Raw genomic sequence first — 25339 nt, 5'->3', positions numbered from 1 at the left:
AGCGTGGGATACCGCAAAACCAACGGTCCTGGTCGCCGAACCTCTTCCCCCCTTCCAAATACTCACAGCAGTTGAATCAACACGATATACGACGTACAATGGATATCCACCGCTGCCGCTTCGTGCCGTATAATCCGCAAGCCATCAATGCGCTAGCATTCTCCCACCCCCCGTCCATCGGGCTCGGCGGGAAGGGCGTCCCAACCCTCCGCCTCGCAGTCGGGCGCGCCAACGGCGACATCGAAATCTGGAACCCCGCGCGCGGCGCCTGGTTCCAGGAAACCGTCCTCCGCGGCGGGAAAGACCGCAGCATCGAGGGTCTAGTCTGGACGCTGGATCCGCCAGAGCCAGGGCCGGATGGGCAGAAAGTTGCAGGTCGCCTGCGCCTGTTCAGCATCGGGTACTCGACGACGGTGACGGAATGGGATCTCGAGCAGGGGCGGCCAAAGCGCCATTCGAGCGGGAACTATGGAGAGATGTGGTGCCTTGCGGCGCAGCCGCGGTGGCAGGCCGCGAAGGGACGGGACAATAAGCCGATTCCCGCTGCGGAGGGGGAGTTTACGGGGCAGCATTTGGCGGCGGGTTGTGCGGATGGCTCGATTGTGTTGATGTCGACTGCGGATGATGATATGCGGTTTCTGAAGACGTTGAGGCCGTCGACAAAGAAGCCGCGGGTTTTGAGTGTTACGTTTCAGAACCGGAATACGATTGTTGCGGGTTATGCGGATAGTTCGATTCGGGTCTTTGATATTCGCAATGGGCAGATTCTTAGAACGATTAGTCTGGGCAAGGGTCCTACAGGCGGGTCCAAGGAGTTGTTGGTTTGGTCCGTGAAGTGTTTGCCTGATGAGACTATTGTGTCTGGTGACTCTGCTGGTGAAGTGCGGTTCTGGGATGCGAAGAACTACTCGCTTATCCAACGGCTGCATAGCCATTTGGCGGATACTCTGGATGTTGCAGTCAGCGCGGACGGAGAGACCGTTGTCAGTGGTGGTGCCGACCAGCGGACAGTCGTTTACAGAAAGAAGCCTGGTGAGAAAGGTGATAAGAGCAGCCGATGGATGGAGATGACGCATCGGAGGTATCATACCCACGATGTGAAGACATTTGCTGTTTACGAGACAAAGAATCTCAGTGTCGTGGTTTCTGGAGGTATGACACTTATATTACTACATTATCCCATTCAACAGTGGCTAACTGCAAGTAGGACCTGATGCTAGCCCCGTCGTCCTGCCCCTACGAGAATTCGGAAAAGAGCACCATCGAAACCTCCAAAGCCTTCCGCAAGTACCTCCGGTCGTTTCGTCGCCCTCTTCTAGATTGGTAATGAGCTTTTGGGATAGAGAGGTCAACATTTGGAAGGTCTCTCGTGGTCCAACTTCGGTACACGAAGTTCCTGACGGGCAAAGGCATCGGCTGGTTGGAAAAGTTCTGATTCAGGTAACGAAACACACAAGTCTTGAAATTCTTGTGCGCATTCTGACGGTCCTTTCTGCTACAGGGCGAAGAAAACATCACATCTGCCACGCTTTCCAACGACGGAAAGATCCTTGTTATAGCTACGATATCCAACATCAAAATCTTTTCCGTAAGACGGCGCAAAGGCGACGAGCGAGGGACACTACGCGTACAAAAGCTCGACATCCCTGCCTCAGTCTCCGAAAGCGGTGCTCGCCTCGTAACAGTCTCTCCAGACAGCCGGTGGCTCTGCATCGTCCGCCCTAACAGCGGCATTTCTCTCGCAAGAATACAACCCGCGCCGTCGGCTCAGGAGAAAACCCAGATCTTGCCCCAACTGGTCAACCTCCACAGAGCGCCTCGCCATGCTCGGTTCGAGAACATCTCACACGGCACCCTAGGCAACTACGAGCGAACGGTCCGATGCGTTGTCTTCTCGCACAACAGCAAGATCCTAGCTTCGGGTGATATCTCCGGCTGCATCGACACCTGGACGCTCGAGCAAGCCGCCGGCGAAGGACTCAAATCCAAGAACCGCTCGTCGGAATCCGATGACGAATCCGACTCCGACGATGAGGATGACTCCCCAATCTTAGAAGGCGAGCGTTGGCGCGCCATCGCCGCAGACTCCCCGATCCCTCGTCTCAAATCCAGCGTCGCGCTCCTCTCTTTCAGACCCCCAACAACAAGCCCCTCCCTCCTAACAGACGGCACCACAGAGGAAGAATCCCGCCTCATGGCCCTCACAACAGAGCACCAACTCGTCGAGCTTGACGCCCTGGAGGGTAAACTCTCCGAATGGTCCCGGCGCAACCCCAAGGCCTTCCTCCCAATGGATTTCAAGGGCGTCAAAGACCGAGCAATGGGCTGCCTCTGGGACCTCTCCGATCCATCCCGCGAGCGCCTCTGGCTCTACGGGACCTCCTGGCTGTGGATGTTCGACCTAAAGCACGACTTCCCAAGCACAGAGGAACTCGACGCCGCCGCAACCGCCGAAAGCAAAGCCGCGGAAACAGCGAACTCCCAGGCATTAACCAAGAAGCAGAAACAGTCTTCTTCCCAGAAGCGGAAACGCGAAGAGGCTGCTGAAGAGGCTGCGGTAACTGGGAAGAAGAATAAAAAGCACAACACCGGCGCGGGTGATAAAATGCCCCTATCCGAGACGAACGTTTTCTCCGACACCAAGGCCCGCGCGTTCGTTGGGCCCGACGCAACGCAGGGTGAATGGGTGCCGCTTGAGAAAGAGCGCGAGCGCGCCACCGACGACGAGGAAGAAGAGGAGGAGGAAGACAACGATGCCCGGCTCGCGCGACTCCGAAGGGAGAATAATAGCGCCGCCAACGGCACTTCTACAAAGGTCACCGGCACGGACAAGCAAGTCGCCAAGTCCTCCGCACCGGCGCGTCGATGGTGGTATACGTACAAGTATCGTGGGATTCTAGGCATCGTCCCGCTGAGCGCTACCGATGCCGAAACCGAGTCGGAGGAGGACCGTGACAGCAATCCCAATACCGGGTTAGAGGTTGCCGTTATCGAACGGCCGATGTGGGACGTTGACCTTCCGGATCGCTATGTGCGCGAGTATGAGTAAAGAAAGGATTGGAGTTTATATTTCCCCATCTTCTCTCTTTGGCTGTCTATATTTTGCATATACACTTCTATTTCTCAACATTTGAACAACTGTTCAACCGGGTCGACATCCACCCATGCTACGCTAGCTATTAATGTATGCTATTCAACGCTGTACAAGCAAGCAACCCGAGAACGAAAGGAGCGATGTTAGATCGGATAGAAAGGGAAGTCAAGACCCCGAGAGTCGGGGATCCTATCGAATAGATTCCCGCGGAATTCATCTGTTTCATTCATGTTATTCATACTATCTTCATTGGCGAACCGGATATGCTGCTATGTTACGTTGCACTGTATAGATTTTGATTTTGATTTCAATTTAAAAGTGACATTGGCAATCGATCTAACCTTGCTCTTAAATTAAACTGGATACTACGTATACTAGGGATTATCGGTACGTGTATCCCTTGCTTGTAATATCGGCCGAGAAGTTTCAAATATCCTCTTTCCGCCTGGGTGGGTGAGGATCTCGAAACTGACTACCCAGTGCCCAGGGAGTACAGGACATGGAGGTAATTAGTAGTACTCAGGATTTTGGGTCGGGCTGGGAGGCCGTTACTCTGGCCTTCAGCTGTCCCAGCGAATTAGATCTTGCAGCTACGAGCTTGAAAAAATGGAAGGTAAAAGAAAGAAGGAGGTGAAGGACGATAACGAGTCATGGTTTTTGGTGTGCTCAAGTTCTTCTCTAAAAGAAACGAAAGCTATTTATCCTTCAGTCCGACGAGTTGAGATGTCAATAAGAGTTAAGTAGGCCCCTGCTGCAGGCTACCGATCTGATGAAACGCGCATTTGTATATCATTAAATACACATAACTCGGCCGTTGAGCAAATAGAGAAATCACAACAAAAAAAATTGGAAAAGATAACCGGCAACACAAGCAACTCCGACCCATTCGTTCCATGATCAATGGCATATGCTCGCTTTTGAGACACCCCTAGTATGAAAGCAAGTTTGTATAATGAAAAGATATTAATCTCTCAGATCCTTATACCGTAATAGTTGCCGTTGCGTGGACACGGAAGTATCTCATGCAACGTTATAGCAATGTTGGTCTCGACGGACCTGCCACGTCCCGTATTGGCAGGCTGGGATTATAAGGAGCAGTATGGCTTCTGGTCAAAGACCCCGTTTCGTCGTGTTGCGATCGAGGATTGCAATCGCTTCCACCCGTCGGACACCCACATTGACAGAGGGACGTGGCGCGGTATAAGTACCAACGCCAAGTTGGGCCCGCTAGTCTAATAATGAATGTCGACTACGCGGATTATGGCATGACCGACCACTGGATGGGGGGTTCCACACCGCGTGGATGATGACATATGGCAGATGCTTTGGCACGCATTCATTGCGATATTTTAATAACTTTGGGCCGATACGACAGCGGGCTTGAGGGAGTTAGCAAGCTATACGCGAAAAAGAGGGAGGCAAAAAGCAAATTGCACGAGAATCTCGGCAGCGTCACACGAGAAGCGGTGCTTATGCTTGGCAGAAAAGAGGACAGGTGAGAATCAACTTACAGGACTGTTGAGCAGGCTGTTCCGCTCTTTCCGTCCCTTCTTAATATGACTCTTCAGTGCTGCAGAGTCCAAGGGCTTCAACAATTCGAAGCTACATAACAGTTCGCCAGAGACGGACATAATTGCACCCCAGTTATCGAATTCCCCACAATACTACAACATAATGGTCAGTGAATAGGTTCAGAAGGGCAGTGATAGAAAGTACTCACGTTAGGTGCAGAAAACACCGTTACCAGAATCCGGTCCTGGTAGAATTCATAGCCGTCCTCGACAACCATGTGGGCGCGGCAGACTAGGTCAAAGTCGTGGCGCTGTAAGAAGTTCATAATCACGTTCTTATTGAAGCAATAGCTGACCCCGCGCTCATTGGGCTCCCAATCTTCTTCCATATCGGCAGGATCACTCCAGAGCAAGTCGTTGAGTAGCCCGTAGTCCGGTACGTCAGTCGGGCGGGCAATTCCACGGATATCATCCATATGAGAGAGACTCGGCGAAAGACCACCGTGAACGCAGAAAATCTTGCCAGCCACGGTAGCAGCGATGGGTAGACAGTTGAAAGTGTCGACGAACGTCTTCCAGATCTTAATATTGCAGCGCCGTTTGCACTCGTCATAGAAACCGTACACTCGAGTCACGTTTGCACACTCGTGGTTACCGCGTAAGAGGAAGAAGTTCTCGGGGAATTTGAGTTTGTAACAAAGGAGGAGAAGAATAGTCTCCAAGCTTTGCTTCCCGCGATCCACATAATCCCCCAAAAAGAGGTAGTTGGAAGCTGGTGGGAAGCCGCACATCTCAAACAGTCTGATAAGGTCTGTGTACTGACCATGAACATCTCCGACGATTTTCACGGGTGCTGACAACTCCAGCAATGCAGGTTGCGTAAGGAACAGCTCGCGTGCGGCAGTGCAAATGGCCACAATCTCCGCATTCTTCAAACAGACGGTCTTTGTGACCTTGGTCGAGTAACCGGCGTCGAGGAGACGAGTAATCATATCATCAAGGTCGATGGACTTCAGTGCGCCCATTCCCATACCCGGAGAGGAAGATGCATCAGAGTGAAGCGGGGTCTTCATGATAAAATCTAGAATCGGATTCGACTGATCCTCGCGTTTGATAAGAATTGATTCGCCCGCTTTGACTTGCGCCCCTGGCGGTGGCGCGGACGGCGGAGCATCTGAGATGTGGTCGACCTCACCACTCTGCTTCATGGCATTTACATCTTGATGACCCCGTTTCAGGCTGCTTGACATAGTAGGAGAGGGAGGTGGATCTGGCGCATCTGTGGGAGAATGGGTTGCAGAATCGGCAGATGCAGGCCGACTCAAGTTTGTGGAGCTGCGCCTACTCCCAAAAGACTTCACGGAGCCGACATCCGACTTGTCATCCGAGGACAGTGCCGACGTAGACGCACGGGGACTGTCAGTATTTCGGATCTTCGACCGGATCGACCCTCGAAACGATCGGAGGGACTCTTTGGTATCAGATTTGGAGAAAGATGGGTACGACTGTAGCGAATCCCCAGGGCCAGAGTTGCCCTTGGAATGAGATTGACCCATTTCTGCAAGGAGAGATATCTGCCAAGATCCGGCCCTCACGCTCGAAGAAACGGTATAGGTTTGAGGTAATAAGCACTGAGCTTCTGGAATGCTAGGGGCGTCTTGGCCGTAATTTTGCTAGACAAATGACTGAGAGTATATAAAGGGCGATGGAATTCCGCGAAAAATGCTCAGATATTTGCTCGACGTGTGAAGAATCCGATGCGCGCTGAACCCGACGTTGGACGAAAATGAGAGCAAGCACGAGCGACCGTGACGAAGGACTATTTTTTTTTTCACGAGAATTAGGGACGAAGAAATCGAAATAAGGAGCCGATTCACTTCGCGAACTTGATGCTGGAATAAATGGAGGCGGAAGGAGAGAGAGATAGCATCTCAGCTTACAAGCCACCAAGAGCTAGGATCGACCGATGGGAAGGCTCCGATTTGCGGACAAATCGCTCCTTGAGACGAAACCGTTAGCAACGAGGCAGCGAAGCGGTAATCATGGAACGGCTGTTGCAGAGTGGAGGGGCAGAGAGACAGTATGAGGGATTTGAATTGCACAACTGTGAGACTGGGGACTGAAGTTTGCGGAGTTGGGTGACGGGGATCGATCAGAGGAGCCGTCCGTAACGTAATGCGTCATTACCGTATGTGGAGGACGGCCGACGGGCAAGGAAGGGAGGGGCAGACGTACCGAGAGCACACGGAAGGAGGAAAGGACAGGAGGCAGTTAAGCAGATACAGAGAGTCGACAGGAAGAGCGATGAGAGATGGGCAGGTATCTTTCAGTCCAGACAATTTGCCTCCGGGGCCGCAAGACGAGCAGCTTGATTCGTGAGAGTGACGGTCTCGATTGCTGCAAAGCCGCCGCTACTGCTGGTCACTGGACTGTCACCGAGTCTCGGATCAATGTCGGGCCGGTGATGGAGACGAGACTATGTGGATGCCTGGAGATCATTAGTTGAGTACGGATGGAGCAGTCGCTACTCGCTACCAGGGTAGTGTGCAATTAAAGAGAGTATCTGTGCTGTTGATGGAGAACGGTTACTGCTGCCCATAGTCCAATTCAGACGCTGCTGCCGATCAGTATCGTCATGACCTCAGCGCGGAGCACGAGCCGGCCAGAGCTAGTTTTATAGACTACGGAACCAAACGCCCGCCTCGCGCTTTTTTGCTTGTTTCCTTTTTATATTGTTTGGAGCGCCTCTGAAAACGCCCATTCCAAGCTTATTGATGAATCTGAGTCACTAAAACCTGTACCTAGCGAAGGCCCGTTCCCAGCACAGACTCAGAATCCAGTCATCCTCTCATCTTCCCCTCATCGGGTCTTGGCTTCGGTTGGATGCGCGATCTTATAGGTTCTCCTTCTCACAACCCCGTCTGTCTTGATCCCACAGCTGTTCTCTGTGTGGGGAAACAAACCCCGTCGCTGACTGACGGCATATACGGATGGTCAGCCCTCGGTGAGCTCCGAAGATACCCGACCCTCGCATGGCCTCGTCGTGGCTGACGTCGCACAATTCAAGATCAAAATCCCCCGTGGTACCTTTGCTTCTTCCGTTCTCTTTCCACTGTTTTTCTTTTTTGCTTGGGGTAAGTTCCTGGGTCGGCGCCGAGTAGTGATGCTGGAGAACAACCAGTGTGAAGCCTGATCAAACAATGAGGGAGCATTCGGACCCACAAAAGTTGTGCCCTCCTTGAACTGCAGGAACACCGCCAGTTTATCTCCGAACTCGGTCCATTAAAAATCAGGGCTATGGTTGATGTTGCCAAGGACCAGTTTCTGCGCCAAGATAACCCAGCCTTATCTGTTTCGTCACTCCCACACTCACCACGTTGCAGCAGGTCTCAGTCCTCGCATCTAGATCTTGGCGCCTCATCGAAAGTGGACAATGGGCCGTTGAATATCCAGTCAGGGCAGACTTGAGCCTCCTCTTGCACGGGGGCCACATCTGCAAAGGGTGGTAGCGAGAGATTGCTCTCAATCCATACCTCAGGCTGTTTCCCTGAACCACAGTCATTATTCCAATTCCCCACGTGAATAATGCATGCCACATCTGTTAACGAAACACGGCCCTGGGAACAGGCAGCTGGGAAAAAGCAAAGAAACAGACGGCTTGGAAATAAGAAGAGAGAAAAGCATATTCGTAGACATTAGAGTTCGCCACGGAAGTAGATCGTGTCGAAAATTGTAGCTGAACACCGCCACCATCACGATTGCGGGGTCTGGATCCCCTCCAACTCGATGCTCGTGATATGTTGGCCGGGCACGACCACAAGACCAATAAATCGACTCGTCATATTTAATTTTAGCTTCCGCGACTCTTCTAAACTCCCAGGCGCCGTATTCAGGGCTGCGGCTGCATCCCGAACAGCAGCCGTTGTTGGATGGCGATACTCGTGAGTGTTGGCGAGAATGATATTCCGATCCTATCGCGCCGAGAGAACGAATCAGTCAACGAGCTCGTGAGCTTTGAAGTCTTGCTTCCCCCCTCGATGTAAAGCAATCGGACAGTGGTGAGCAAGTTCAACGTCAGACTTACCGCATCTGTACATTTAAAGACGCCCACGAAAATCCGCGAGTCTGTCGCGTGCACTCGCAATGTCTGGCCGATCAGAGATTCCAGATATCGAACGGCCTGGATTTCATCCATTGTGCCTTCCCTTCCACAAATAGAACTGCGTTGTATGGAAAGATTTCTTTTTTTGGCCCTCGGCTGAACAAGGAAGGATTGGTACAAAACACCTCAGTCGGGGGAGACCGGTGATCTGGACTGTTCTGTGTGAGTTGACCTGCTGGATACCCCGGTTAGTCGTCAGTTGATTGTTCGAGCAAGGCTAGACCTGGGTCTGGGATTGGATGAACCTTTGTTCTGGTGCTTTGGCTGGACCGGTGCGATGTGGGTTGGTGTGTTGGTGGTTCGAGCAATGATCGCGTTGTGTTCTTTGTTAAAATGCTTTTTGAGATGCTGCCCCCCGTCGGTTTACTAATTGATGCCTGAAATATCGGGCGTAACTATCGTGAGCTGGGCTGAGCTCCCCGCATATGACGCCATTATATAATCGGAAGATGTCCGCGTCTTCTATGATTGCTTGACTGTGAATTTATCGTGTTGGCTGTGTATCAATCAATTTTAAGCCGGAGCCTTAGTTTAACTCTAATCCCCAGAGTATTGACCTTGAGTTTACGAAGCTGGTCAAGTACAAATTGTTGCTATAATTATCTGCCCCATTATATTGTGATAAGCTGTACGGGCACATCATGGGAACGGGGTTAACCCGTTAGGAACTCAATACACTAATATATACATTGCCTGTGTCATAATGTGAGACACTCGCTCAGCAGCATAATTCGCCGAGGAAGGGCTTCAGAACAAGCAAAATGCTTATATAGGAGGGGTCGCAGCACCGCTAATGATCGCCAGCAATCACCGACGCCCGGATCAAACATAACGCTCAAAACAAGCAAGAGAAGAAGATAGCAAAGCATAGGTTCCGCATTCGTGGAACCAGGGTATAAGGCAGGTATAACATCGAGCAAACCGGCTCGCAGGCACATCACATCCATCCAACGGGCCCTGTCCACTGCCAGGGAGCGGGACTTGACTCGTTACTCCCCGTATCCATATCGATGTCCATGTCTCGGTCAACGGATTGAGGAGCAGGTGTCATCGCGTCGCCGTCATTCGAAGTGAGAGGTGAGGCGCCGCAAAAGCCGTGACCTTGCGGGAAGACGTTCCCACCTTGCAAGACTTCGCTCGAGAATTGACTTATGGGCGTGGAAGGACAGGGCTGGCGAGAAGTTTGGGCGGGACGAAAGAATTGAAGTAATGTCTGTTGACGGCAGTCGACGGCAGGGGTTGGGGTGTCTGGTTCCATGTCTTCATCTTGGCTTGCCGGTCGGGTAGGAACCTGCTGGACCTGCTGCTGCGCTCTGAACAGCAATTGGAGCGTGTTTTCTGTTTCCTAAGTCAGCATGCTGCTTGAAAACATTGAGCTTCGGTGGTTATCTCACGATATACGGTTTGGTCATCAGGGCGGTCATTTCTCACGCGCTTCCTTGTGCGACAGTGAAGATGTCTGGGGCTGTCATCCATGGATGGCAGACTGATGTAGCCCTGAGCAGATTGCGGAGATGCAATGCTTGGGAACGAGGCCTTGCGCTTGAGAGGCATGGTAAATCTAAACGGATTAAGGCGAGTTGAGCGGGTTAAGATTTTTGCTCGGGGATTTAATTGTGTCTAGAGGCAATTGGAGCAGGATAAGTAGGTATTTTGAGAAGGACGCAGGAGGACCGGTTGTGAGAGTTTAAGTTGTTCTTTGAGTGGAGGTTGGAGGGAGGAATTTGAGGATTTGAGGTTGGGATGCGCGTGAAGAATCCACGCGTGCTGGCGTCGCAGTACACAAAGTATGCGCTATTCCCCATCAGGTTTAATTGCCCCCAGCCATGCAGTATACAGCGCAAAATAATCCAGAAATTTTGCTGAATGGAAAACAGTTATATTCGAGCTGGATAATTGTTAAGAGTTTGTTTTTGGTGGTTTTCTTGCCGTTTAAGTGAAATAGAGGCCTGTATAGTAGAGACACTGGCAGTGCGGGGATATATATAGCGCTAGAACCGAAGATCTACTGTTCCCGTTACTCAAGCCTATTAAGCATTTTATCGGTAGGGTGCGGCATGGTATTTTTAAATTACAATAACTTTCATTTTTACATAGATTGCCTTCTCTATAAATTAATAATCAACTTAATTCAAACTGAATTCCGTTGACGGATGTTTCGGTATGCTGGATCTTTCATCATTGAGCCATGACCAGCAGCACTTGCCTTCCCCGCTTCTCCCCTCAGCAACATCCGTCAGTCTGCCACTTGACTTCCGCCAAAACCTCAGTATTGGGCTATATATTTCTAGTATTTACTGAGCGCTTGCATAATGAGCTCTAGAGCTGCCTCACATTCTGGGTCCTGGTACTCGGGCGACCGCCGTACCCTCACGAGCCAGCTCGATCAATGGCTAGCTCAGGTACCTGACAGCATCGAGGGGTTGGGCTCTCTGCCAGTGACTGGGGCACGTATAGTCATCGCGCCGTATGTATTGGCGAGAGCCTATGCGAAACTCCCATAAACTGATTCCTGAGTATCCAGACATGCGGGTTATGCGTACTCCGGGGCTTGCGCCGCCTACGCCTACAGGTCTCTGGATTTGTCCAAAGCGTGAGCGGTTCCCCTACCGATAATCTCCCTTTCACAGCTAAAATCATTCTTCCTCAGGAAGCGGATATTTGTCCTTGGACCCTCGCATCATCGTTATTTCACGAGCCTTGCTCTCCCAAAACTGACCGGCTACTATACCCCGCTATCTGACGACCCCCTCCCGCTCGACACCGAGCTTATCGACAAACTCAGCTCAAACTCAGCTGTGAAACCCGATGGCTCAACCGTCAAGTTCGAAGTCATGTCTCGATCCGTCGATGAAACCGAACATAGTATCGAGCTTCATCTCCCCTATATTCATCGCCTTCTGCAACTACAACACCCCGACAAGCCAACCGCAGAGTACCCCCCACTAGTACCCATTCTAGTAGGGAGCACCTCTACAACAACAGAGGGTGCCTTTGGGGCTTTGCTCGCTCCATATCTACAAGACCCAGCCAATGCTTTTGTAATCAGCTCAGACTTTTGCCACTGGGGTCTGGACAGCTTCCGCTACACATACTACGTCTCGCAAGCTCCTAAACCGGGACCAAGGCTGCCGTTATCGTCTGATGAATTGCCCCAGCCAGACGACAGTGTCAGCGACATAGAAGACAAGATTGAGCTCGCCTGTGTAGGGCATCATCTCAAGCGTGGAGACCGCATACAGAGAGAAGAGCCCAAGATCCACGAGAGTATCTCCGCATTCGACATTGCAACCATGGCAGCAATTGCCACGGGAAAGTCTGCGAAGTTCACAGATATACTCCAGAAAACAGGAAACACGGTCTGCGGCCGGCACCCCATCGGCGTCATAATGGCCGCTATCGAAGCGGCCGGGGCGCAGGACGGGGTGAAGGGGAAGTTCCACTTTGTTCGGTATGAGCGTAGCAAGGACATTACGGACGACGTCCGCAGTAGCTCAGTGAGCTATGTTTCGGCGTTCGCCGTGGTGTAACTGTCATCACGTTCATTGTCTCTACTTTAGTTACTGTATCTCGTAATTGTAGACCGCCACCGCAGCAATCCTGCTAGAACAATCGATTCTCGGTGGCATACTAGTCATGCTTTTTCTTTTCGGGTGATCAAACTGAACGGTAACGGTCAATGTGATTCCACTCCAGTGCACATCTTTCTGTCCAATGAGTCCCATCCCTTATTCTGTCTAGGCAGACGAAGAATAATAAATCCAAGACCGTGTCGCTTATCTTCTTGCCTACACTGTCCACCTGAATAAGGCATAAACACAGACCCAAACGTCATGCTCCTACCCAAACGAAACACAACAAGCTCATCAAATAGCCCACTTAAACAGAAACGGCTGGAATCTCATTCGTTCAAGTTATAGAAAACCCAGTCACCATTTCATTCAGTATAATCAATCAAATTGAGGATACGACGGCGGCTTACAACAAAGTAACTAAATGATGAAAGTTCGAAACACGACTGCAGCCCAGGCTACTCCCGACCCATCACATGGTAGGGACATTGTAGACGAATGCTCACTCTCATTCCCATCGTCCTTTCCCCTCTCGCTCTCCATCTCCATCTCATTCTCATTCTCAACCCGACGTTGAAATATGAATGGTGCGGCATTGCATTGTCATGTCACACAGCGCTAAAGTGCCGCCGGCGGCCGGGCACAACTCTCCACTGACTGGTGGCTGCGGCGCGTGGTGGGAACCAATAACAGCCGCCATGAATGCATCTAAATCTGAGGGTGAATCTGAATCTGAATCTGCATCGTCGGGGTTTGAGATCCGGTCACTTGGCTCTTGTGTGCGTTGTTGCGGTTGATTGATTTTGATGATTCCGAGATATGGGTCCTCCAACGACTATTTTATTTATCACCCATAGGCAAGACAAGAGATGCAGTGGAGACAAGGACTGCGTATGTCTGCCGCGTCTGTTGTTCAGCTTTCAAACGACGTTGACGAGGATGAGCCATGCCGGAGCGTGAGTGGTGAGAGGAGGCGGTTGGGAATCTCGCCATGTTGGCTCTGGTGAGTCTCGTGATGGGATCGCGTGGCCTTTGGCGACTGAATCTGTCGAGATGCAGGAAAGTCGGCCTATTTTGAATGTAAGCTGATGATGAAATTGAAGAAGGAGGTTCTTGACTCTTGGTTGTGTGAGTATGCATGGTTGAGATAGGAGGGTGGTTATTGTGATTATGACCGGGATGTCATTTGAGGTTGCGTTTTTCGATAAACTCAAGACGTACCTCTCGAGAAAAAAAGAGTGTATTTACTAAGATCAACAGTAAGTAGCAGTGGTTCTGCTACTAACGTTAGAATTGAGTGACCCGTATAATCTCTAGAGGAGCAGAGCGGAGTAGTTGACTACACAAAATAACTCCTCCCACCAATCCAACCCCAACACCACCATCTAACTACTCTCTAGTGCTAGCCAGTTTTCAATAAACCCTGTCTATTGAGGCATTGGCCAACCATCAAAAGCGTCAGAAACGCCAGAAACGCCAGGGGCTAACTTTCCTTCCCCCCGCCCATCCTAAAACGCAGATCTATCAGGATCCTTCCGTGTAATCAAATCGCTGTTTTTATTCGCTGTTTTTACTCGCTAATGAGCGCTGCTGATCGCATATGAAAGCGTTTCTTGACGGGAATCTTCGACACAGTGCTTACAAGATGCGGCAAGTCTTCTTAGATCTGGGATTGATCGACAGCCTTCAGGTTCTGAGGGCGTCTTGGGAGCCTGGGTTGTCAAGCCGAGGGTGTGTGACGGGACGAGGATTTCGGCCACCACCTCTTCTGGTTGGCTTAATGGGGTAATGAGGATCTTGTGATGGCGGTTAGGACGTTATGAGATAATGACTCTGGCTGCTGGGGTGGTATGGGAGGGGCTCAGGAATGATGGTATAAAAGGGAAAAGGAAGTCGTGGTTTGGGATTGATAATGGTATAGGCAAAGGTAGTAAAGCCGATGCTACTCAGAGAAGGTAATTAGATGCCTATTTCCTGATTTGTTAGGTTATTCACTGTCCCTGTCCCTGTCCCTTTTCCTTCTGACGGTTTCATGGCTTGGGGGCTAGTTTATCCAAGAGNCTCGTTGTATTTATCTCACCTTGTTGCTCGCGAATTCGGACTCCCTTGCTGCTGGCCAAATTCTCCTTGTTCTCTTGAAGTTGCTTAACTGCGGTATAGTCGGTATACGCTTGAATCTGTTGTTGAACGAGGTAGCTGACAGCTCTAGGTGATGCATCTGAAGACCCTCATTCTAGCCCTAGCGGCGAGTGCTGCAGCATTCCCACAACTCAAGACGCCGAAGACTCACAATAACGTCCGGCGCGCCAATGAAACCAACTCCGATAGACTCGTCTTCTGCCATTTCATGGTAAGTCTAGCAGAGAAGCCTTTGAGCCCACCTAGACAAACAAGAGCGAAGTTAACAGGCAACAAGATCGGCATCTCAGGTAACCGCCAAAGCGCCGCCGACTATGACGCCGACATGAAGCAAGCAAAAGACCTCGGAATTGACGCATTCGCCCTGAATATCGGGCTTGACTCGTCCACCGACACCCAGCTGGGCTATGCCTACGAGTCCGCTGCAAAAAACGATATGAAGGTCTTCATCTCGTTCGACTTCAACTGGTACAGCACTGACCAGGCAGTCGCCGTCGGGTCCAAGATCGCAGAGTATGCGGATAAGCCGGCACAGCTGAAGGTCGATAACAAGGTATTCGTCTCCTCGTTTGCCGGGGATGGCATCGACGTAGCCCAGATCAAGTCTAGTGCTGGCACGGACGTCTTCTGGGCGCCGAATTACCATCCCGGCGAAGGAGAATTTGATGATGTGGACAGTGCTCTGAACTGGATGGCGTGGGATAATGATGGCAACAACAAGGCACCGAAGGAGGGGGCCAATGTGACTGTTGCGGATGGGGACCAGGCGTATCTTGATGCCCTGGGAAATAAACCCTACTTTGCGCGTAAGTCCGTCCTCGGTATTTTAATGCGCCAGGCTAACAAGGATAGCTGCATCTGGCTGGTTCTATACACACTTCGGAGGCGAGGTGGCGTACAGCAAGAACTGGGTATTCCCTGGCGACCTGCTCTGGTACAATCGCTGGAGAGAGATACTGGAGCTCGGTCCCCGGTTCGTGGAGATCATCACTTGGAACGACTATGGCGAGTCGCATTACATCGGGCCTCTGTCATCGCCTCACACTGATGATGGGGCTTCGAAGTGGGTAATGGATATGTGAGTTTCCTAGCACCGACTGTTAGGATTTTGATATTGACTGCTTCAGGCCGCATGGTGGCTGGCTGGAGATGTCCCGCCCTTTCATCGCCGCCTACAAAGCTGGCGAGATATCGCCAGACGAGTACATCCAAGACGAGAAGCTGATATACTGGTACCGGCCCACGCCCAGGGACGTCGAGTGCGATTCGACCGACACCACGATGGGTGGAAGCCCCGACAACTCGACAGGGAACTTCTTCCGCGGCCGACCCGATGGATACGATATTATGCAGGATGAAGTCTTTGTAGTCTCGCTGCTTAGGTCGCCTGCTACCATCCAGGTCACATCCGGGGACAACAAGGAGAGCTTCGAGGCAGAGGCCGGAGCGAGCGCCTTTGCTGCGAAGATGGGTGTCGGGAAGCAGACTTTCTCGATTGTCCGCGATGGCGAGACGGTTTCGTCTGACACTAGTTTGAAGGAAATTGTGGACGAGTGTATTTGCGGCATCTACAACTTCAATGCGTACGTTGGGGTTGTGCCGCCTGAGTCGACTGTTGACCAGCTGGACTCGACTGGGCTTGCATTGCTGTCGCAGGGATTGAAGGCTCCTTGCCCGACTAATACTTTGGGTACTTTGGGAGGAAATGGTTCTTCGGCTGGTCCTACTCATACTCCTTCCAGTACTCCTACGCCAACTTCTCGGGCATACTGGTGAGGCTGCCTAAGTACTGCGCCTCTAGTAGCCACTGGTTGTCGTTCGTTTTGGGATCCCGTCATGTACTCACTCGCGTACAATAACTTTGCTAAATTGTCTACCTGCTGTAAAAAAAATGTACATATAAAACGATCTCACATATCTACTTTCCGTCTTTGTACACAGACCTCTATTGTAGTCGGGACGGCCCGGGACGGCCCCCTGTCTCCGGTTTCGGCCGGCTATCTATGGCAGTAAGAGAGCAATCATTCAATCATGAATCAATCAATCTCTCTCCCCAGAGAGCACTAGCACCCGATACGGGGAGAATGACTGGGTGAAGGACAGCTATCTTATCTATCCCCAGCTTTAAAAGACAACCGCTACCCCGGCCAGCTCAATACACCTCACCGACTCTTCTGATCTACTTTGTTTTTCTCACCATGGCCGCTTTATTAGTTGCGTCTCCCTCTCCTGTCGCATCTCCTGATTCTGCGCTCAAGCACCCCTGCACGTCACGCATCCCCTCCCAGTTCCCTTCACAGCCACAACTTCCCCAACTCGTGCGTCTTGCGTGATTGCGACTTCTTGTCTTCCCAAACATCGGCCTGAGCTCGGCTCACGAAGATACCTGCTCTTATCTTCTGCTCGACTCGATCGCGACTTCAAAATGAACTGTTAATGCGATCCATCCCGTTCACGTTATCAACACTCCTTCCACCGAACTGAACCCCACCGCGGTACAACTATGGCGCGAATAAAACAAGGCGTATTCTCCTGGGAGGATGTACTGGCCTATCGGTACCAAAGTCTGTCCCTGTTTCCTTTCGCTTCGTTGTCTCGAGCCACATTAGCAAGGAGGTCGGACACGACATACTAATCAAACCACCCAAGACAATAAACCTGCGGCCCTCCCCCGCCCCCGGAGACAGAGTGCGCTCTCCAGTCGAGGCCAGTCACAAACGAGACAGTCCGAGACAAGGCTGTGCTGGGACGTCCAGCTGCAGAGCTCGCTGCTCGCGAAGCTCTCCCCAGAACTGCGGGTCATGATCTGGGAACAAGTCCTCGGCGGCATGCGCATCCATATTGTCCAGCGGGATGATAGACGGATGGCCCATGTTGTCTGCCTGACCTCGCAGGCCTGCGATATCTGTCGCGGCGGGCTACCTTCGTCTAGTTGCAAGGAGTCACAGCTGCGTATCTTGAGCAGCAGCCTTCTTGCCCTCCCGTTGGCATGCAAGCAGATGTAAGCCGCTAACCAGCTTTCTATACCGATGACAAAACTAACCCACCTAGCTACTCGGAATCGATCCATCTCCTATACACGCTCAACACGTTCGAGTTCAGCAGCACCTGGTCGCTCTCTTATCTGCGTCCCACAATCCCCACGGACCTCTGGGACTCCATCCGTGCTGTCGAGCTCAGTTGGGCCTTCCCCGGCCACTGGCTACCAAGCAAAGACCCTGTCAAGTCGGTATACTTCTCCGCAGGACGCCAACAATGGATCGAGACCTGTTGCGTCGTCAGCCGCATGAAGAGTCTGCAGTCATTCACCTTACATTTAAGCGGTAGCTGGTTCAGCGAGCCCGTTGAGAAACTCCCTGTATTTCTGGAACCGCTACGTAACTTGCATCTACGACAGAAGTGGCAGCTGAATTTACCGAGGCAGCCGTACTATGTTAACGAGATTCGCAACATTGGTTTGGACTTAAAGAAGAGGGGAATTGATTGCGTGGTGCAGGCTGCTTAGGGAGACGTAGTATAGATCGATATCAAGGAATTTTTGACGGCTTAGTTGGTTGGGAGCGAAACATAATGTCCTTTATACCCCAAGCGAAGCAATCGATTTAGGTGAAAGATACCTAGGGTAGCCTCACTGACAAGCTTAACTCTAACAACAAGCAAATCTCTATGCATAAAGCAGATTTCGAATCTCGCCATAGTAAACGGACGTATAGCTTAAGTCATCCTTGGACTCTCTGCGGCTCTCTATACAATATTAGATATGCTGGCTGAAAAGATCGCGGATCTATGGATGTCATCGGCGAGCTCCCGCATAGTCAATTGTCTTTGATCTATCATCTACCCCCGCGGAGTTGCTATAGGCAAGGTGGTTACCTCCGTTAAATGAGCAAGTTATTGACTAAGGCTTGGGAGTTGACTAAGTTTTCTGAAAACTATGCTGAAAATTTTCTCTGCCGGTGGTGGACTGATCCGTCCTACACAGTCCTTGCCTTTTAATTGCAGCGCCAGCTCCAGGTCGCTCCTTCCCCAACACCAGCATGCAGGCACTGTTAGAATCGATTTTTCGCTCACTTTGGCGACATATTTCTCACCTGCTAAGACCTGCTTCATTCCACTGCATTAAGCGACCTTTGAAAATCTATATCGAAATATATCGCTGATTGTCATGGCTCGAAGTGCAGGTAGCAGTAACCGCGCAAGCCCGCGAAAAAGCCACAAAAAGAAGGCGACCTCATTTACGGCATCTACCAGGTCCTCCTTACCCGCATCTGTGTCCTTTCCTCGGCCAGTTCAAAAGGCCATAAAAATGCAGCAGATGATACATGTTTTATGTGTTATTTAGAGGCCGACAACTGCGCGCATATAATAGCGGAGGAGGATCGATCAGTACGTATTATACAAGATGGAGAGAGCCGTATGCTAGTAAGGATATAACTAATGATATCTTTTCATTATACAGATTCAGATCCTGAGCCAGAAAGATCTCATTAACTTTGACCCCATGTCGGCGATGAATGGAGTTGCGTTATGCGCATCATGCCATATCAGATACGACGACCAGTCAGACCCCAGACTGATTTTCTATCCTCAAGATCTTGATTTCTTTATTTTCTTTGAGCTGCGTGATCGGGCTTGCCGGAGCAAGGATGGGTCCTTATGGAGAGTGTCCACAGCGGCACAATACTTCAAACGGGGGGCGTTATATACAAGGATTGTTTCCAGGAGAAAGGGCCAAGAAAAGGAGGTAGTCAAAGAGCCCGCACGCTGGGGTGGCGCACCACTGGGGGTTCTTAAAAGAGCATTTGACATCATGGGATGTGCCAGGACAGATGGAATCCCGGAAGCGGATATGCAGCGCTTGAGAGATCTTTGGGATCTCTACCACAGGGACAATGATGAAACAGCCCAGCGAATGGCAGCTCGATATGGTTTTAGCACCACAGAGGAAGGGAAGATTTCGGTCTTGGAGGGGTCGACTCGGACCACGATGAGTAGAGCTTGTCGGCGGACAGCCCGGATAGGGCTATGGGAGATTTGGACTCGCCAGGCCCAGCGAGCGAGGAGACCGATCTGGAGGAGAATAGCGGGTATAACTACGGGCCCTTGAGAAAACAATCTGCCACTGAGAAGTCAGAGTTTGGGACCTTCGACTACGTTAATTGGTGTTCGGCCCCAACTCAAGTTCAAACCACAAGGTCAAGAAACTGGGTCCTGTATACAGTAGCAGGATTTCTGGCTGAAGAGGTCGCGGATCGGATTATAGATAGTAATGAACGCTGTCTATCTCACAAATGCAAGATACTTGACGAGGAAAACATTATTTCTATGGAGATGGAATCAACCGTACTCAGAAAGAGGAAAGAAAGAATAAATGCTGATAATAGTGCTTATATTGTTCTGCTGCTGTACTCCGTCGGTAACAGGACATCAAGGCAATGTCAACAAGAGCCAGGTTTTGAGGATAAAGCAACGGTTAGAAATTTGATAGTAAACGAAGAATCCTCTTCTCTCTTTCCTGCCGGTTTGTTGACAGTAGTAGACCACTACAGACAAGACTACCCTGAAAATCGGAAGGTACGCCCGCCATAAATTCACAAGCCATTAACATGAGCCACCCTGGCTACTAACCAACCAACCTCATGAAAGCCGGCCAAGAACACCCTACGGGTTTACCACGAACATTATCAGTGTTAAATTCGGCAATAGATTCCACACCTACTTAATAGTGCTCGCGGCCATCTAAGACAATCGCTGGGACTTGGATAGTTCTTGTCTTACCCTAGCCGGCAAACCCTACTTTAGGTGCCTAGTACGTACCCTTTCGGTGTTTTCTCATATAGTCCGAGGGAAAGGACAGCCCGAGGAATACCAGGTGGGGTCGCGTTTTGACTGTTGAAAGAATTGAGACTTGAAGACACGAGCCGCTGTTCACAGCCAGTGTCTGTCTCGGTGTCAGTGTCATTGTCCAGTGTCCACGTCAGTCCACCACGGGGAACTGAGACACTGAGACACGGGTACCTGAGTTATCTGTTTTGTCTTGCAAGTTGCAACGGTCCCGGTCCCAGCTAGTAACGGTAGTACTAAATGGAAATCAACGGAAAAGGGTCTTAAGACTACGTAAGTAACCCGAGATAGATGTGATGCTCATTATTCCAAGATTTCCAAGATTCAAAAAAGATCAACAAACATTCTAATAACTAAATCCAATTGTCTCAGCCAATCACTCCCAAAAAAGACAAACTTATCAAGTCAGCTGGATGGAAAAAATGGAAATCTAATTGCAGTCTCCAGTTTCCACTTTCCAGTCACCACCACTCCTGTACCAGACCCAGGTCCAGTAGTCGTTCAGTCCACGTCCATGCCCACGTCCACGACCCCTGATCCAAAAAAACCTGCAACCCCGTATTCGTAATGCCAGGCCAGACTGGAGGACGCGTGCGTAGCCCTGTCGATCCCGGGACCCGGGCTCGGGGTCTCGGATGGTCTTGATCCGTGCACCACCCGACAAGCTGAAGTCTGAGTGAACTCTGAAGCGTGATTGAACGAGTTCGAACAGAAAACCAGGACAGCCTTGGAAGGCTGGACCAGACTAAATCGGACTAACCCTAAAGAGGCTGTGTGGTTGTTTACGACTACCTATTTATAGGAGAAACGGCGCGCCAATCAGGACGAGTTGTGACTGGTGGGAACGCGGGGAAGGTGGGCGAAGTCAATTCAGTGACAGCGTTTCATTCGAGCATTGAGCATTGGGTGAATATTCAGAGCTTGCTGCTGATGTCCTTCGACGCTGAGCGGACATGGCAGCCATGAGCCAACCCAAAGTTAGCCTTCGCTTGAGGAGACGACACTGAAGAATGAGGGTGCCTGAATCCGCCTGAGGGTCGAGGTGAGACAGTTTGGCGCAGGATCGCCCATCGCAATTAAACCTGAATCAGCGGCGGGCACGCTGGCACTCAGGGTCTGCCCCACAAAGGGTAACAGTTACTTGTTGTGGGCAGGTCCAATACTCCAATTTTCATGTCTGTATCAACTGTATGTATTCTTGTCCACGACGTATTTTCTTGACTATGGACCGCGACGCCTGAAATTCAAAATGGCTTCCAGGTATAGTGCAGATACAACAAAGACAAAATGGAAATTGAAGATGAAGGAATGATGATGAGCCACCACGGATTATAAAGTGTAAAAACCAGAATATATCGCTGTGCGCCCCTATCCCATGCCGAAACCCAACCATGAGAAGATGACCGATTATATTGTGCATGTTGCAAGTAAATGTCGTATGCCATGTAACCATGAGTTTGAAGTGGTGAGAATAGAGAAATAGAAGAAAATAAAAAAAAAAAAAAGAAATGATTTCAAAGACTGAATGGAACCAATGAGAAATGAGAATGAGGTATCATCACAGTAAGGAAATGGTAGAGAGACCGTAAAAATATGAGTTTTTGAGTTATGCGTTGTGGCGAGTGTCCACGCTGAAAACCTCGGGTCAACCGCGTTGATGCAGAGAATGACTCGGGTCATAGCTGGGAACGGATGCTCCCTGTTATAGTGTTCATCTGCGAATTCGAACAAAATTGGCATCCCCCAATAACAAGTGCAGAGCTTTGTGGGTTCGATGGTACAAAAATTCGATGATGAGCTGAGGCCCAGCCATAAGCGTTATCATCGAGTGGTATACACATCGCACGCCTTAGCCAGATTTTTCGTGTTTTAATCGGCCGGACAGTGCCTTCAGTAGGCGAAGCGGTGAAAGGCTGGCTGGGCAGACTTTACTACCTGGCTCGGCTCTGAGGTGTTCCGACCGCGATAGGTGGGTGATTGAAGATTCTCGTGCTTCCAGTCGCATTATCGGTCGCCCTGTGATCCATCTGGGCCGGAGTGACCTGATCGTTGACGGCTGTTGGCCCAAGCCGCCGGCGTGTCGACTGTCTGCTGTGGCCTCTTCACGTCGTCCGATCGGGTGGTCGAAGGGTTGAGTGCCAGGTTGTTCAATTCAGCGGCCAGGGAGCAGACAGTGTACATGCGTAGTTCCCGTTCTTCGCGCTCATCCTCCTTGAACAATCGTCGCTGCTCCTCCTTCGATCGACCTTCACGACGCATTTTTCGGATTTCCTGAATAACCCACACAAGCACCTCTTCGGGGACGCGTGCTCGTGGTGCTCCGTGTTTAGCAGGGCTTCGAACATATCGGCGGGTGACATCCGTGGCGCCGTCAATGGAAAATGCAACACAGTAGGACATTTTGCGACCCCATCCTATAACAAGATTAGCACATCAATCAGAAAAGGGCATTGGTAGCGCGAGACAAACCTTCAGCATAGAGGCGAGGCTGATCCCACGTCTCCTCACATGCGTCTACATGAATCCAGCGTCGCTGGTGCTCGGAATAGACCTCTGTCCACACGTAATCCTCTGAATTCCACACCCAGCGTACACGCCCACCAAGTGCTCGGCAGAACATGCTGAAGCAGTTTGCCCACTCTCCGACACGGCCTCGCCTAGTTTGTAGCAATTGCCATACGTCGGAGTAGCGCGGGAATCGCTCGTAGGCCTGACAGTTTTGGTCTGCACATTGGTATAGTTCGACTCGAGTAGCGCCACGGGCGGCCTCGTCCGGCGTGGGAGGGGCTCTCCCGCGTGCAATCGTCGGCAACGTGCAACGCGAGCAAGGAGGATTGTTGACCCATTGGAAGAAAGAACGCTTGAACCATCTAAATACGGAAAATACGGTTAATCACAGGCAGGTTTAATGGGTGGAAACAAAGGGGGTCGACATACCTTAATAATGCCCTAATGACGCAGTCCTGGTAACCCCATTCGGGCTTCCTCCTGAGGCTTCGTGCTTGCGCCTGGATTATTTGACTCTCCTCGTCCGCTTCCGAATACAGCTTGTCGAGGGGAATCATGGCGAGAGCTTCGTCGAGGAGACCAGGGTTTTCGTACTTTGTTGGCGTCACGGACAGAACGTGCAGGAGATTTCGAAATTTTAATCCATTTTGATCTTGCGGGGGATGAGGAACGACGGGAAGGTTCCGTAGTGATGGCGATGCGGGTTGCGATTGTGGTGGTGGTGTTGGTGTTGGTGGTGCTTGCGAGGGATGAGGCTGCGACCGAAAGGGCGATGGCGACGGGGATTGCGTGCGAGAACGAGACCGATTCTTCTCTACAAGACGGTCGAATCTCTTGTGGCGCATCAGTTGTTCGAAGGCGTTGGTGAGTTGGGCAGCATCGAAAGCATCGGTGGTTGGCGCCCGTCGGCCATGGTGATGCCTGCCATCGGCCATGGTGAAGGGGTCAGGGAGACCAGCGGCTGGCTCGAGCGCTTTGAATCTCCAGGATGAGTTGGAATCGAGTGGTCTGACAGTCGTCCGTTGTCTGACTTGGATTAATGAGCGACGCAAATCGACAAGGCCGATTAAGGGACCGGGAGAGGGCGAGAATGGTCGAGCGTTGATGGAATAATAATCAGGGACAGAGCGAGACTTGAGAGAGTTGAGGATAGTCACACACAGCCCAGCCAGGCGGTCACTGGGCTGTGCTTGGCATTAATCAGCGTTCCCGTACCGTAACTGGGCCGCAATGTTACCGCTAGCGACCGATCTGCCAAAAATAACACAGATGCTGCGGTCGGCGCTGCACTCGACAGGATCGCGATTTCTCGACAGACAAAGACGAAACGAAAAAGCAGACGTCTCGAGACGAGAGTTGAGGCCGGGAAAGGTCGTCAAAAGAGCGCAGAGCAAAGGAGAAGAGCCGGGGCAGCAGGAAAAGAGAGGCCTGGCAGGCGCGAGATTGCAGCAGCATCCACGCCAGCAATTCAACGAAGCGTCGTCAGCCTGGGGCTCCTCCCCCAATCAGCGCCCCGCCACCAACACAAGCCGCGTGTGTGCCGCCCCGAACGGGTTTACGCTCCTGGCCAAGATCCCTTCTGCTGTCCGGCTCATGGCGCTGCGATTATCGAGAGCTACATTGTCATTTCCTGTCCCAGCGTGCCTGAGCTATGATTCTGAGGATTCGTCGCGATTGCTTGGCGCTCTCTGGCGCTGTTACCTGCGCAGTACGTACTGTACTGTCTGGACCTGCTCAAGCCAAGGACGTGCACGCTGCGTCGTGGACAGCGCTTCACTTGCGGCTCAGGGTCGTCGCTCTACGGAGATTTTCTCAGTGCTGTCGTTGCGTCTCCACCCGCTATGCGAATAAGACCCCGTCATATTGAACGCTCGAACACTTTGTCGCAACCCCTCAAGTAATTTCTTGCACAGCGTACGAAAGCTTCCTCCACAAGCTGATGTACGAAGTGATGCACTAATGAGCTTTTATCCGGTTTGCACTGCATGCTGCTACAATTCGGATTTCTCAGAGCGACGCAAGATTCCCAGCCCTAGGAATACGGGTGATCATCGTCATTTCCCACCGGATGCGTGTCTGGGCACGTCCTTTCCTCCGCGGATGAAGAGTCATCTCTGAGCCGTACACTCACATAGAATTACGCGGCTCCCCGATCAACAGGGAAATGTCAAGTGTCACCGATTTACCGATTCACTGTCTCTCAGCCAGTCAGTTTCTCGTCTCCAGTGAGATTTCTCCAAAGTCTGGTTCAGTACAACGGGGATATGGTTCGGCCGTCGGTTCAGTCGGAGATATGTCGCGGAAAACTGCGAAAATCTCCCATCTCGGTAATAAACTGGCTGTCAGTGGGTACTAGTTTTTCTTCCTGCCTCCGGATGACGAATCCCGGTCGAAGCGGTTGAGGTATCCACGAAGAGGGCTGTTCGGAGTCACTACCGGCAGACTCATGGCTCCTAATATTTACGTAGTATTGCAGTGGATAGTTGCGCGATTGCGAGAGAATTCGGAG

At 51.2% G+C, this 25339-nt stretch overlaps 11 protein-coding genes across 11 annotated transcripts; 6 read left to right on the top strand and 5 right to left on the bottom strand.

Annotated features, from left to right (window-relative positions):
- Positions 1-98: 98 nt before the first annotated feature.
- On the top strand, positions 99-3049 carry ura7 (small subunit rRNA maturation protein UTP4; the record flags this gene model as incomplete). Its single annotated transcript, XM_040844803.1, has 3 exons — positions 99-1152; positions 1208-1440; positions 1502-3049. 3 exons carry the CDS (start codon positions 99-101, stop codon positions 3047-3049), a joined length of 2835 nt encoding a protein of 944 aa, XP_040703653.1.
- A 1547-nt stretch (positions 3050-4596) lies between these two features.
- On the bottom strand, positions 4597-6161 carry phzA (putative serine/threonine protein phosphatase; the record flags this gene model as incomplete). Its single annotated transcript, XM_040852054.1, has 2 exons — positions 4597-4758; positions 4815-6161. 2 exons carry the CDS (start codon positions 6159-6161, stop codon positions 4597-4599), a joined length of 1509 nt encoding a protein of 502 aa, XP_040703652.1.
- Positions 6162-8357: 2196 nt separating this feature from the next.
- On the bottom strand, positions 8358-8800 carry ASPSYDRAFT_30676 (LSM domain-containing protein; the record flags this gene model as incomplete). The annotated part of the gene is made up of 2 exons (XM_040844802.1): positions 8358-8576; positions 8690-8800. The coding sequence occupies 2 exons, from the start codon at positions 8798-8800 to the stop codon at positions 8358-8360; spliced, it is 330 nt and encodes a 109-aa protein (XP_040703651.1).
- Positions 8801-9704: 904 nt separating this feature from the next.
- Positions 9705-10321, bottom strand: ASPSYDRAFT_88740 (uncharacterized protein; the record flags this gene model as incomplete). Its single annotated transcript, XM_040852053.1, has 2 exons — positions 9705-10105; positions 10162-10321. 2 exons carry the CDS (start codon positions 10319-10321, stop codon positions 9705-9707), a joined length of 561 nt encoding a protein of 186 aa, XP_040703650.1.
- A 506-nt stretch (positions 10322-10827) lies between these two features.
- ASPSYDRAFT_44227 (protein MEMO1) lies at positions 10828-12588 on the top strand. The gene is made up of 3 exons (XM_040846815.1): positions 10828-11234; positions 11292-11360; positions 11418-12588. The coding sequence occupies exons 1-3, from the start codon at positions 11080-11082 to the stop codon at positions 12295-12297; spliced, it is 1104 nt and encodes a 367-aa protein (XP_040703649.1). The 5' UTR covers positions 10828-11079; the 3' UTR covers positions 12298-12588.
- A 153-nt stretch (positions 12589-12741) lies between these two features.
- Positions 12742-13530, bottom strand: ASPSYDRAFT_44226 (uncharacterized protein). Its single transcript, XM_040846814.1, has one exon. The coding sequence runs from the start codon at positions 13477-13479 to the stop codon at positions 13180-13182; it is 300 nt and encodes a 99-aa protein (XP_040703648.1). The 5' UTR covers positions 13480-13530; the 3' UTR covers positions 12742-13179.
- A 1021-nt stretch (positions 13531-14551) lies between these two features.
- ASPSYDRAFT_149438 (glycoside hydrolase family 71 protein) lies at positions 14552-16254 on the top strand (the record flags this gene model as incomplete). The annotated part of the gene is made up of 4 exons (XM_040841908.1): positions 14552-14689; positions 14756-15284; positions 15331-15556; positions 15606-16254. 4 exons carry the CDS (start codon positions 14552-14554, stop codon positions 16252-16254), a joined length of 1542 nt encoding a protein of 513 aa, XP_040703647.1.
- A 727-nt stretch (positions 16255-16981) lies between these two features.
- ASPSYDRAFT_150415 (uncharacterized protein) lies at positions 16982-17983 on the top strand (the record flags this gene model as incomplete). Its single annotated transcript, XM_040841998.1, has 3 exons — positions 16982-17042; positions 17128-17479; positions 17530-17983. 3 exons carry the CDS (start codon positions 16982-16984, stop codon positions 17981-17983), a joined length of 867 nt encoding a protein of 288 aa, XP_040703646.1.
- Positions 17984-18698: 715 nt separating this feature from the next.
- ASPSYDRAFT_901560 (uncharacterized protein) lies at positions 18699-19935 on the top strand. Its single transcript, XM_040852291.1, has 2 exons — positions 18699-18864; positions 18938-19935. The coding sequence occupies exons 1-2, from the start codon at positions 18808-18810 to the stop codon at positions 19583-19585; spliced, it is 705 nt and encodes a 234-aa protein (XP_040703645.1). The 5' UTR covers positions 18699-18807; the 3' UTR covers positions 19586-19935.
- Positions 19936-22194: 2259 nt separating this feature from the next.
- Positions 22195-23912, bottom strand: png1 (peptide-N4-(N-acetyl-beta-glucosaminyl)asparagine amidase). Its single transcript, XM_040852288.1, has 3 exons — positions 23260-23912; positions 22792-23192; positions 22195-22736 (listed from the first exon to the last, which is right to left on the bottom strand). The coding sequence occupies exons 1-3, from the start codon at positions 23763-23765 to the stop codon at positions 22327-22329; spliced, it is 1317 nt and encodes a 438-aa protein (XP_040703644.1). The 5' UTR covers positions 23766-23912; the 3' UTR covers positions 22195-22326.
- Positions 23913-24060: 148 nt separating this feature from the next.
- On the top strand, positions 24061-24681 carry ASPSYDRAFT_30669 (uncharacterized protein; the record flags this gene model as incomplete). Its single annotated transcript, XM_040844799.1, has 1 exon — positions 24061-24681. The coding sequence occupies one exon, from the start codon at positions 24061-24063 to the stop codon at positions 24679-24681; it is 621 nt and encodes a 206-aa protein (XP_040703643.1).
- Positions 24682-25339: the final 658 nt, after the last annotated feature.

The sequence above is a fragment of the Aspergillus sydowii genome, assembly GCF_001890705.1.
Source record: "Aspergillus sydowii CBS 593.65 unplaced genomic scaffold ASPSYscaffold_4, whole genome shotgun sequence".
Taxonomy (NCBI): Eukaryota; Fungi; Ascomycota; class Eurotiomycetes; order Eurotiales; family Aspergillaceae; genus Aspergillus; species Aspergillus sydowii.
Note: the sequence above shows the minus strand (reverse complement) of the source record. Positions and strands in the feature narration are given on the sequence as shown.